Raw genomic sequence first — 13,457 nt, 5'->3', positions numbered from 1 at the left:
TATTTTCTTCTCATCTGGCAGCATTTATGCTTGACAAGGCTCAGGCCATGTGCTCTAGTCATTGTCTGTTCGTAGTGGCTTGGCAACATGTTTGATACGATAACTTTAAAGTATCATCTATGTAGTGAAACTGCTCAAATCTCACAGTTAATGCATAGATAGCAGGCACTATATATCTCTATCTATCATCTATCTATCTATCTATATCTATCTATCTATCTATCATCAATCATTTTCTTTCTACCAATCATCTGTCTAGCTATCACAAACAACTAACACCTTTAAGTATTTCACATGACAAATTGGAAAGTATAGAAAGAAATGATGGCTGTCTCGAAAAATTATTTTTTTAATTTGAAGAGACAAAATATGTTTATTGAAGATGAATATTTGGAAGTCGTTTACAAAAGAGTGAATGGAGTAAGTCTTCCGTGTCAAGGGAAGCAGCTGACAGTATTTGTTTCTGATGACAGCGTTGGAGACTTCCAGTTTGAGTCACAACACTAAAAGGCTTGTTTTTCCCACTGTGAACTTGACAGCACCTCATTATCCACTGACTATTCTGATGAGATTCGTGGTCATAATTAAAAAATACATTTCTGGGGCTGGGGATTTAGCTCAGTGGTTAGAGCGCTTGCCTAGGAAGCGCAAGGCCCTGGGTTCGGTCCCCAGCTCCGAAAAAAAGAACCAAAAAAAAAAAAATGTGTCAGTATTTGGAAATTTCGAGCTAATATATCCAAATGGCAATAACAGCATGTTTGGAATTCAATCATAACGTCAAACATGGGGGGTATACTCCTGTAATTCAACTTTTGGAGATGGGGGAACATGAAAATACAAATTTCAAGGCCACTATCAGGTACGTACAGAGTTCTAGCCCAGTCTGGGATATGGGAGGCTGTTGTCTAAAACAAAAGTAACCAAATATTAATCTGAAATATGACAAAAGACTAAGAACTATAAGAAAAAATTAATAAATTTTCATATGCGTAATCATTGCTTCAGATTTCAAGTGAAATCTAGGGTTGTGGAAATGAACATTTAAATTTTGGTACAATTTCAAAGAAGAAAATACACAATGAGATGTTGTAGTAATTATTTAATCTCAGTTGGGGTTTTCTACCCTGCCTTTGATCATTGTGTTCCCAGATAAAGACACAAAACTCTTATATTTTTAATAAGCCTTAATTAGCTGGGCATATATCTGCCCTCTAAGCTATTAGAATCTACCTCCCAATCAGTAACCCTGAGGTATGACTTCCCATGTTCCTTCTAGGAATTTACCTCATAGTTTGTTTCTCTCTCTCTCTCCTCAGACCCCCAAACCCAGGAACTGGAACTCCACCTACCTCCCTTCTGTCCATTTCTATAGGCTGTTGGCATCTTTATTCAACCAATAGTTTTAAATTAAGGAGCAGGGTTACATAGCATCACTTGGTGTACATGAGGATACTCTTATCATTGGAACAACCAAATCTTTGGTCCCAGTATGATCATTATGATACATAGCAAAAGACCAAACCTCAACAGTGATCCTAAAGTGGCTATTAAACCATTCCTCTCATTTTACTACAAGTAGACTTATAGCAAAGTCCAGTTGTGAAACACAGTTAGAGTTCATGAGGAGAGGACAAGTGTGTGCAAACACTATTTATTGGTCTCATGTAGCTGCTGAGTGCCTTGACATGCTCTGGGCCACAGTGAAGTCTATGGGGAGTATGAGAGGAAACTGGATTCCAAAGACTCCATTGACAAAGTCAAATACCTCCATGGGGCATTTCATATGATTACATATTGGGATTGTGTTCCACAGGTGTTGAACTGCTTTAAATACTTGATTAAAAGCATAGTTTAAACACTTTTGTTAACATTTATCTTTCTAATGTGAAATTTAAATTTCTAATGCAAATTTTAAAATATGTAGGGTCTTTAATTAGTGACTTAGTACATGTTCTATAGGATGGCAATGGTGAGTTTCATAGGGATAAGTAAAGGGAGGTGAAGAAATGGTTCATAAGGAAGGATTAAATTACCTAGATGTAAAATATACATATAACAAAGCTGTCACTGGACCTTTATTGTAAGTCACATGTTTCATCTCTTTATTCTATCTGTTACACAAAGCATTCCAACAGTGTATACATGAATATTTCGAACTTGGCCTGTATAAAGAAAAAGCAAGCAATTATATAAGGGTATTTTAAAAGAAGGATACAGTAAATTATAAATTTCTGGAAATATTTACATAGTGATTTCAATGGAGAATTAGGGCAAAACAAATACTATACTCTTAAAGGCTTATATGTATTTGGCACAGATGCTTTAAAAAGCAAAATTCAGAATCTAGGATTTCTTTAAAGACTAAAACCTAAGCTATAATTTATATTACTCTCCTTGTACTAGTATCTTTTATATACAAATCCTGCCAACCATGCATTCCTCACTGCCCACCCAATGTTCTAGGTTCCTGAATGGATAATACACACACAGCCTTTATATTTTGATATGCCTAAACAGCTCAATGCCTGGGTAACTTCCTAACCTCCACGTGGCTACTCTACCTCCCCCCATATCCCTTAGTTATTACTTACTAAATCCTACACTTTATCTTTGATGCCCTGGACCCAGTCAAACAGCCTCTTATATCACTCTCCCCCAGCCCTACATGGTGGCTATGCTCTCTGCTCCACACTTTCCCAAATGTGGCATCTCTCCTCTCCTTACCCCGGCCTGGGGGGGAATCTCCTTCTTCTGCTGTGCTCCCAGAAGGAAAACAGACATCTGGGTGAACAACCACCAGACAATATGCCTGATTACCAAGTGTGCATTTCATTATTTTTCTTATATAAAGCAGAGACATCAATTCAACATGACAACAGAATCTTAACTGTCACTATCCCACACTGCTGCTCACTCCATCAAGCCTAGATGGAGCCTTTGTTGACCTAAAAAACATTGTTTCCTGCTGTGTGGGATTGGCAAGTAGTAGCACAAACAATAAACTTCATCTGAAGAGGCTAAGAAAGGCAAACAAACAGTAGTCATTAGTTCATACCATTCCCGAAACTCCTTTGAATGCTTATAACATAGTTTCCCAGTCTTGGGTTAGCACTCCCTTGATTAAATCCTACTTTTACCTTAGGTAAGAAGGCACCAGAGCTTGATTGTCCTCTGTTCTCACTGTTGCTTTCTTCTGCTCATTCATTCATTGATTCCTTTCTTCTAATCATTTACTTATTGATTCCTTTCCTCTACTCATCCATTCATTGATCCTCTGGGTCCTTGTTCCATCTAATGTAAGACTTGTCAAATATGTCCAAGTTTTAGCCTTTTCAGTCTGACGTATGCCTGATTTATTTGGACCTGTATTAAGAAAAATGTAGTATGAAATTCATACTTTTACAAAATCAATAATTGGTAGAGGGTGTTGAGACAGGGTCTCATTCTGAATCCTAAGCATGCTTCTCCTCTCATGTGAGATTTCCAGCATGGGATACCACCACGCCTGACCAAAGGGTTTACTTTTAAAGTGTCTGCTAAAGGCCTCATTTATATGTAGGCGTGGGTAAGGAATATATGGAACCATGAAAGCACTAAATAATGAGACCCCCAGAAGCCTCTCCATAGCCTACAATGTCACCTCGGCGTCCTTTCTCAAAGTAGAAGTAGAAATTGGTTCATCACCAATTCACTGGGATAACTCTTGACTCTGAGGTAGATCCCATCCACAAGGGAAAGGAAAAGGCTGCAGCCTACAGAGACTGGGATCTGTTTACTGCACTTCCTCTTGTGACTGCTTTCCTTCAGGCTGCTGGTATTGACTGCAACCCTGCCTGATCTTTCCTAATCTGATGTTAAAAATAAAGGGAAGAAAAAAGAGAGGGAAAGCAAAAGAAGGACGGGGTCAAAGACGACGGAAGGAAGAAAAGAGGGATGGAGAAGAATGGGGAGAGGAAGGGAATGTGGAAGAAGAGAGGAGAGGGGAAGGGAGAGAAAACAGGATGTGCAGGTTTTAAGAGCCACAGTCCTAGAGATTTTTCCCCATGTATTTTTACTGCTAAAAACTCAAAAACGAAGAACAATTATATGCAGGTAGATGCAGCTGCCTATAAGGAGTGAGAAACAGAGTTCAAACTGCTGGCGCCCACTGCGTGACTGTTGATGTATCAAACGGATTTTTAATACAGACCTTGAGAAGATATATTAACCTCATACCATATTAGACTCACACTAAATTTGAACGGTCTCCTATTGACTTATGAATATTTCCTGTAATATCTCAGACTTATTTCCTTGGAAACCTAAATGGAGCAGCAGATCTGGATCGGTATTCCTACTTGGCAATGCTAGCGGAGGAAAGCCAGCAGAGGCTGACCCTCTCACAGAAGCGTCTGCCCACAGAGTACAAATTTCTGTTTCCCATCAGTTATTCTTTTGTCTATTTTGTTATTTAAATTTTCTGTCTGATTCCTAGAGGTTTTGTAAACCCGTCTATTAATAACTGCATTTAGATAACTTGGAGCCAATATGAAAATTATATGGCAATGTGAATGCATTTACTACCATAAATTGAGATATTTGGTACTAACTAAAATCAATCTTGACTATGCAATTTTACAGTTCTGGTGTACACACACTAATTTTACTGTGATAGTATGTGGGTTTGTGTAGGATTATTTAAGATTTGACTTTAGAGTCTCATACGGATATTTGGCAACAATACAGCATACAAGCTATGTAGCAACACAGCCCTCACAAAAAAAGGATTAAGTTTTAAACTATAGCTATGGTGGGCTAGAGAAATGGCTCAGCTGTTAAGATCACTAGCTATTCTTTCAAAGGACCCAGGCTCAATTCTACATCATGCTCACAACTGTCTGTCACTCCTGTTCCAGGGGATCTGATACCCTCATACAGGTGCACATGAAGGGAAAGCACCAATGTACATAAAAATAAATATTTTAAAAATGGAGTCTCAAAAAAAAACCCTATAGCTATGACACATTCTATGATCTCTGTCCTAGTTAGGGTTACTACTGCTGTGATGAAATCTTATGACCAAAAGTAAATTGAGGAGTAAAGGGTTTATATGGCTTGTATATTGTGACTCACTGTCTACTGAGGGGAGCCAAGCCAGGAACTCAAAGGCTGTAGGAATCTGGAGGCAGAAGTTGATGCAGAGACCATGAAGGGGTGCTGCTTACTCCTTATGGCTTATTTAGTCTGCTCTCTTATAACACCCAGAACCACCACCCCAGGGATAGCAGCATCCACAATGGGATGAACCCTCCCACATCAATTACTAATGCCCTACAGACCAATTGGCTCGCCTACAGACCAATATTATGGAGGCAACTCCTCAAATAAGTTCCCTCCTCTGAAGTGACTCTAGCTTGTATCGAGCTGACGTAAAACTGGCCATCAAAATCACACAACAAATACACCAGTTGTTGTATGGTTTTCTTATTTAAATGAGTGTCATACTTAATAACTACTTATGATAGTGAAAGATAAAGTTGGAAGCTGTAGGGTTCTGAAGAAAAAATAATGTAGAATGCAGTCAGCACGCAACTACTAATTTAACTTCATGTTAATCACAGAAGGATCCCATAGGATACTAAATCAACACACTATAGTCATCAACTCTCGCTAGCATTGCTCATTTTAGTCTCACTGTAGATTTGTGTGCAGGCTTTCTCCATGGATTAGAGATGACAGAATAGACAATGGAGACTGTGTGTGAGAAGCCTATGGAATTGGACACTCTAACCCATTGTACCTCCATAGCACCCATTGCAATGAATAAACGATCTTTAGATTTAAAAATTCTAAATGATATTTTTAATCTGCTGGGTGTTTTTTACTAAAGAAATCAAGGTTCCACTTCTATGTCATTGTCTTAGTCACCGTTCTATTGCTGTAAAGAGTTACCATGACCAAGGCAACTATTAAAAGAGAATGCATTTATTTGCAGTCTCTCTTAAAGTTTCAGAGGATTAGTCCATTGCCATCTTGGGGGCGGGGGAGAGCATGGTGGTAAGCAGGCATCAGGGTAGAGGAGGAGAGCATGGAGGATGGTGGTAGACAGGCATACAAGGCAGCCATAGCTGAGAGCTACATCCTGATCCATTTGCAAAGAAAGGGAGACTCTGGACCTGACATTGGTTTTTGAAACTTCAAAGCCCACCCCCAGTGACATAGTTCCTCCAACAAGGCTACCTTCCTAATCCTAATCCTTCAAACAGTTCTACTCTCTGGTGACTAAGCCTTCAAATAAGAGCTTATAGAAGCCATTCTTATTCAAACTGCCACAGTAATCATAGATTTCCAAAAGCAAGCTCAAAATAGTAAAATCCACTGAGCATCTAACTTTTAGCTCCACAGCAAGTCCCCTACCTATTTCAAGTAGTGGTTTATTCCTAACACTGATAGGAAATCATGTAATTTAAAAAGAAAAAAAATCATCCAGCAGTGAATTAAAAAACAAGAAGCTACAACTTCTAGAGATAGTAGGGAAGAGATAATACAAATATCTAAAATGTCAATTTCCATGATTAGGACTTAAATACGTTCTGTTTTCACTTTTCAGGTCTCCGTGGTCAATCAACTGGATATGCAGGTCATTGTCTCCAATGTGCCCCCTACATTAGTGGAAAAGAAGATAGAAGATCTTACAGAGTAAAGGATTTTGTTTGTTAATAGATTCTATCTCCATAGAATTTAACTCCATAATCTTGGTTTGACTGGGTCATTTAAATTACAATATTTAAATTAGAAAAGTTTTAAAAGATAGTTTCTTCATGCTGGTTTTGCTTAATCTTTCCTCAAGCTGTAGGGTTTCACTAGAAACCCTTGTTGACCCTTAGAGAATTACATATTCTTTGACAAGGTAGATGAATAGGTGCTAGTGTTCCTTTTACTTCCATTCTTTTAAAAAATATAACACATACACACACACACACACACACACACACACACACACACACACACACACGCAATTTTACCTTGATCAGTATTTTTAAGTATGTTATTGTTGAACATGTTCTATGACTTTTTCAACTCATAGAAAAGATTCTATGTCCATTAGCTAACAGCTCTCCCCTAACTTTACCCTCTGACCCAGGTACCCACATTCTGCTCCTAACAGTGTGAAATTGACCTTTTAACTCAGGTTATATATATATATATATATATATATATATATATATATATATATATATATATATATATATATGTCACCTTTTGTGACTGATTTGCTTCCTTTGGCCTAACATCCTCCAGGTTCATCTGCTTTGACATGTGACCATATCTACTGTAATCCAACTATTTGTGTTAGGTTTTGGTTTTTGCTTGTTACATGGGCCCTCTCTAATTTTCTGGCTTCTACCTTCCCTTACTCTACACGTATATTAAAAATTGTAAGTTACAGTCCACACACATATGACCTTTGTATGCCAGGGCCTGAATCCTGAATTACATTATCTAGTATATGCTATTTACAGTTTTATACATTTTCCTGTAAATAATTCCACTGTAGTTTCGGCTAAGTAAAATTCTGTTGAGTATCTGTACTATGTTTTTCATTGTCTATCCAATAGTTGCTGGGTATCTAGGGCTAATTTGATTCCCTTGATATTGTGTGCAGATCAGCTGTACTCATAGATGGGCAGGTATCTCTATAGGAAATGCTAGGAGTAGAATAGCTGGGTTGTGTGGAAGTTCTGTTTTCAGCTTTCTGAGAAGTCCCCACAGTGATGCCCACTGTGGCCTCCCCACAACACGCCCACCAAGAGTGAATCCAGATTCTTCTTTATCTACACCCAGCCCAACATTTGTGCTCATCTTTTGATGACAGTCACTGTGACTGTGGCAAAGAAGAATCTCAGAGTATCGGTAGCATGTGTTTCCCTGGCACCTAACAATGCTGAGCATTTCTAAAACATTAATTGATCATTTGTATTTCCCCTTCTAAATATTCTGTTCAGTTCCTCAGCCTATTTTTGTTTAGGTTGATTTGTTTTCTATAGTGATTACGTTTTTTAGTTCTTTTTATATTCTAGATACTAATCCCCTATATGATGTATAACTGGCAAAGCTTCTATGCTGGTCTATAGGCTGACTGTTTACTAGTTATTTCCTTGACTATACAGATGGTTTTAGTTTTGTGTTGTCTCATTTGTCATTATGGCCTTTTTGTTTGAGCTACAGGACATGCATCTTGACATGTTTCCCCTGATTTTTTTCTAGCACTTTTAAGACTGCATTATGTTGTAGTCTTTGGTCCATTTGGTGTTTATCTTAGTGCAAGATGAGAACCAAGGATCTGGTTCCATTTTTTCATCTGTGGGTATCTAGTGTTCTCAGCCCTGTTTGTCCAGTCTCCAGTGAGGGCTCTTTACAACTTTGTAATGAAAAATAATAATAACCGTTTGTAACGAAAAATAATAATAACCAGATGTCTCTGCAGAGGTTTCTATCTGAGTGTTTATTTTATTCCACCCTTTACCTGCCTGCTTTTGTGCTAGCACCATGAGGTTTTTATCACAATGGCTCTTCAGTGTAACTCAGAATAAGGGCTGGAACTACCTCTAGCATTATGCTTTCTGCTCAGGGGTGCTTTGGCCTTCTAAAGTCTGCTGTGTTTCCAAATGAATTTTTAAGATTTTTCTGTTCATGTCTGTGGAAACGACTTGGTGGGGGTTGGTTAGTTGGAATTACATTGAATCTATAGAATGTTTCATATGATGCCTGTTTTCCCAGTATTTTTTTTTCTCTTCTAATCTAAGCACATGGAAGATCTTCCCAATATCTAGTGTCTTCTGCAGTGTCTCTCTTGAGTGTTCAAAGTTTCATTGGGGAGGTCATTTGCTTCCTTGATTAGGTTTAATATTTTATTGTGTGTGTGCATATGTGTGAAGTAATTTTGAGCAGCTTCCTTTCCATAATTTCTTCACCAGCATCATTGTTGCCACAAGGTAGGAAGGCCATAGGCTTCTGAACACTGATCGTACATGCTGCCACTTTGCTGAGAAAGTTCATTAGATCTAAAAAGCTTTGGGCGGCATCTCTGAGGTTTCGCGAGAGAGAATCCTATCTTTTGTAGATGACAATGCTTTGACTTCCTACTTTGTGAGCTTTAGCTCCATCTTGGTATGCTATGGAATGAAAAGCAAGAGTGCACAGTTTTGTATTGTTCATGATTTCAGTGAATTGAAGGATCTGTCTCAACACTGTCCTCTCTGTGTCTGCCTCTTCTTCTCTCCAGCTATGATGTGAGCAGCTCTCTCCCACCATGCACGCCTTTCCACCATGATATATATATATACATATGTATATATCGATGTATATATATGTGTGTATATATATTATATATTATATATATGCAATATATGTGCATATATATATCAATATATACACACATACACACACATACACACATACCTTGCTCCATACCTAAATGCAGAGAGACAACTGGCTAGGGACCCAAACTGTCAGACAAAATCAAATGTTTCTCTTTAAGTCGATCCACTCAGGTGTTTTGCAATAGTGACAAAAACAAGATCACAACATTTATTGTTGTTGTCTTAACACAAAAGGAACTTACTTATTACTTTTTCTGAACTATTAGGTTTTTACTCGATTTTAGCAGAGAAGGAAGAACCCCTTCCATTTGCAAGAAGATTGAGCCACTTGAAACCCGTTGTTTACAAGAAGTCGTATTTCTTTCCCGGGTTGAAAAATTAATGTAGAATTACCTTCAGAAAGCATTCTGCACCAATCATCATGTACAGGAAGTAAAACAAGTCTAAATGAATATGTATATCTAGTTGGTACTGAAGAATCCTATGGCAGAATTTCAATTACAGGCAGTTATTAAACCAACAAAATGAGAGAAAACAAAAATAAAAATCATAACAGACAAACTTAAAAAAGAAAATCAATTTGGTTTCACTGACTAAAGTTCCCACTAGATATCTCTAGGTAAAGATGCCTGTAGGGTACCCTGTTTGTTTGCATTGCTTATTATAAGATGTTGTTCTTTTATTTTAAATATCCAAACAGTCATCATTCATCTATCCACTCTACTCTGAATTCTTATAACCAGAACTGTATCAGTTGGGAGAAATATATTTACAGGAATATAGTGAATTGACTAGCTTTTGGACTAGATGTAGATAGAGAAAAACTAAACACACATCTGTTCTACCTTTCTACGCTTCATTGACAATATAACAATAATAGATTGAGACAACATTGAAAGATTAGCTGTTATGCTTAAGTGGTACATTTTGTTATGCATGAGCGTGTGTACACGTGTGAGTGTGTGTGCATGCACGTGAGCACGCATAAGCATTCATATTTATAGGTGCACACACCCATGTGCTTACATGCAGGGGACACTGGCAATCCTGCTCTATTGCCCCTGTGTTACATTTTGAGGCAGGGTCTCTTGCAGACCCTGAGGCTCTCTGCTTTGGCTAGGCTGGATAGCCAGTGAACTCCCCAGTTTACCAGTCTCTGCCTCATGATGCAGAGGTTACAGGCATGAGTGGCCATTCCTGACATTTACATGCATGCTGGGGATTTGAATTTGGGTCATCTTCTAAGAAAAACACTTTTATCTACTGAGCACTCTCCCCAGTCACCAAAATCAATGAACCCCTTAGACAACACGAAAATGTCTTTTTTCGTGTTGTCTGCTTAACTAGATTTTCACTTTAAAATACCTTAAAAATCAAGGGAGAAAAAGATATGGATAGCTAACTATATATTGATATATATATAATCATATATATGATATGATATGATTATATGATATATATGATATGATTATATATATATGTATATATATATATCATCAGCCTGTTTTGTTCTCTCCAAATATAAGATTATTCAGTTCAGCTTTTTTTTCCTGAGCATTTGCACCAAGACTAAGTAGGAAGCAGTTTCACTATCAAAATGGGCACAGTGCTAGCCACTGTTCCCACAAGAAGCTGTGCAGCTCCTTTTCAGAGAAGAACTAAGTACAGTGACCCCTTTGAAGTACCTCACTTTCATTCTCCATAGATACAAAGTGAATAATTTACCATTTTAATGTTTTATGCTCTGAAATCCAGAAATTTGGTCAAATAGAACAGTGTTATTTTATAATGCAACCCAAGTCGTAGTGTCAAATCAATGAATCTTTTACTCAGGACTGTGTGCTGAACAGCAGCAATCAATTCTGTGTCTTCTGAATCATGCGTATAGTTTTTGTCTTAAATGTCTATGGTTTATTCATGGGGTTTTTTTTCTGTCTGAACAGTAGTAGCTCAGACAGAAATTCAACCGCTTGCATTTAAAAATCCTGTTTGTTTCAGTAACAACAATATTGTTGTAGATGCTTTCATTCATGTCTCGTGTGTTGGCCACTATATTGAACTATTCTTTTTTCTTTACACTCCAGATTTTGTTCCCCTCCCAGTCTATGCCCCCCCACCCGACTGGTCTATATCCATACCTCCTCCCTGTACCCCCAACCTCTGTGTCTCCACAAGGATGTCCCCACCCCACCCATCCCACCAGACCTCTAAACTTCCTGGGACCTCTAGTCTCTTGAGGGTTAGGTGCATCTTCTCTGATTGAACCCAGACACGGGGTTCCGCTGCTGAATATGTGTTGGAGGCCTCATCTCAGCTGGTGTATGCTGCCTGGTTGGTGATCCAGTGTCTGAGAGATCTCAGGGGTTCAGGTTGATTCTGCTGTTCCTCCTACAGGGCTGCCCTCCTCAGCTTCCTCCAGCTTTTCCCTAATTCAACCAGAGGGGTCAGCAGCTTCTGTTCATTGGTTGGGTGCACATATCTGCATCTGACTCTTTCAGCTGCTTGTTGGGTCTTTTGGAGGTTAATCATGATAGGTCCCTTTTTTGTGAATACCCCATAGCCTCAGTAATGGTATCAGGTCTTGGGGCCTCCCCTTGAGCTGGATCCGACTTTGGGCTGGACCTTCTTTTCCTCAGGCTCTTCTCCATTTCCATGCCTGCATTTCTTTCAGACAGGAAGAATTATGGATCAGAGCTTTAACTGTGGGATAGCAACCCCATCCCTCACTTGCTGCCCCGAATTATTTTTTTTTTCTTTTTTCTTTTTGTCAGAGCTGGAGACCGAACCCAGGGCCTTGTGCTTGCTAGGCAAGGGCTCAATCACTGAGCTAAATCCCCAACCTCCTGAATTATTTTTAATGGTCCAGGCCAACTTACTCAAAGGGAATGAAATAGTTTACAGTGACTTAGACAGTATATCAGGGTAAAATACATTGAAAAAGCAGTTCAGAAAAATAAAGAAAATTAAAGAATCCTCAGAAGCAGGCAGGCCAGATTGCTGGGTTTATGTAATAACCAAAACAAACAAACAAATGATAATGGTAACAAGAGAATTTGCCTCAGACAGGGTGAAAAATAAGAACTGATTGATATCAAGGCTTTCCTCTGACCTCCACATAGGTGCCATAGCATACACAAGACTGAAAACAACAAGAATGGAAAAATGTCCAGGATAAGGAGGCAGATCAGTTGGTAAAGTGCTTGCTGTGCAAACATGAGCCCCAAGTATCGATCCTCAGTACCTGTGCTCAATGAAAACAAATAATAGAGAACCTTACAGAGCCTTATACACCACACAGCAACCACAAGAAAGTAAGCAATCACTACAGATCCTTCTAGAGACCACAGAGCAAACACAGTGAGCAATCACTACAGAGCCTTCCATACACCACAGAACAAGCACAAGACAGTGAGCAATCACTACAGAGCCTTCCATACACCACAGAACAAGCACAAGACAGTGAGCAATCACTACAGAGCCTTCCATACACCAAAGAGCAACAAGACAGTGAGCAATCACTACAGAGCCTTCCATACACCACAGAGCAACAAGACAGTGAGCAATCACGACAGAGCCTTCCATACACCACAGAACAAGCACAAGACAGTGAGCAATCACTACAGAGCCTTCCATACACCACAGAACAAGCACAAGACAGTGAGCAATCACTACAGACCCTTCTAAATACCACAGAACAAGAAGACAGAGAACAGGCCTTTTATTCAGCTGTCCATGGCCAATTCAATAGTGTCTTATAGGGCTCATGTTGCTTTGTCAAGTTTTTGGAGGGAAAAAAGGGTTTTTTGTCTGTTTACTTGTTTGTCTGTCTGTCTGGCTTTCTGGAAATCCAGGAGCTAGAAATTGATGAAGGGAAATGCATTTCATCAAACCCAACTTTTTCATTTGAATCTCAAGTTAGCATAGAAGGTCTAGCTGGGGCATTCAATCAAAGTATATCTTGGTAGATGTCCTGTGTTCCCCCCTACCTCCCTGCTACTGCAAATTTCCAATTTCTTTGCCTCTTTCATGATCAATGTGTCCCCTTGTCCTGCTTCCCTCTTCCCACCTCCATTCTCCTTCATCGTAACCTATTCT

The 13,457-nt window shown here is 38.9% G+C and overlaps 1 protein-coding gene and 1 long non-coding RNA gene across 8 annotated transcripts in view; one reads left to right on the top strand and one right to left on the bottom strand.

Moving 5' to 3' along the window:
* The window catches only part of Pcdh15 (protocadherin related 15), a 1,498,824-nt gene that overhangs the window by 1,429,631 nt on the left and 55,736 nt on the right, over positions 1 to 13,457 (top strand). For all 6 annotated transcript variants that reach the window (XM_063279549.1, XM_063279551.1, XM_063279550.1 and 3 more), the window contains one exon: positions 6,590 to 6,678. In XM_063279549.1, coding sequence (XP_063135619.1) covers positions 6,590 to 6,678 — 89 coding nt within the window. The remainder of the gene's footprint in view (positions 1 to 6,589; positions 6,679 to 13,457) is intronic.
* LOC120098844 (uncharacterized) overlaps positions 2,063 to 13,457 on the bottom strand; it is a 44,172-nt gene continuing 32,777 nt past the window's right edge. For both annotated transcript variants that reach the window (XR_010061060.1, XR_005497464.2), the window contains exons 3-4: positions 3,138 to 3,363; positions 2,063 to 2,162 (exon numbers count right to left, since the gene is read on the bottom strand). This is a non-coding gene — a long non-coding RNA (uncharacterized LOC120098844). The remainder of the gene's footprint in view (positions 2,163 to 3,137; positions 3,364 to 13,457) is intronic.

The sequence above is a fragment of the Rattus norvegicus genome, chromosome 20 (assembly GCF_036323735.1).
Source record: "Rattus norvegicus strain BN/NHsdMcwi chromosome 20, GRCr8, whole genome shotgun sequence".
NCBI lineage: Eukaryota > Metazoa > Chordata > Mammalia > Rodentia > Muridae > Rattus > Rattus norvegicus.
Note: the sequence above shows the minus strand (reverse complement) of the source record. Positions and strands in the feature narration are given on the sequence as shown.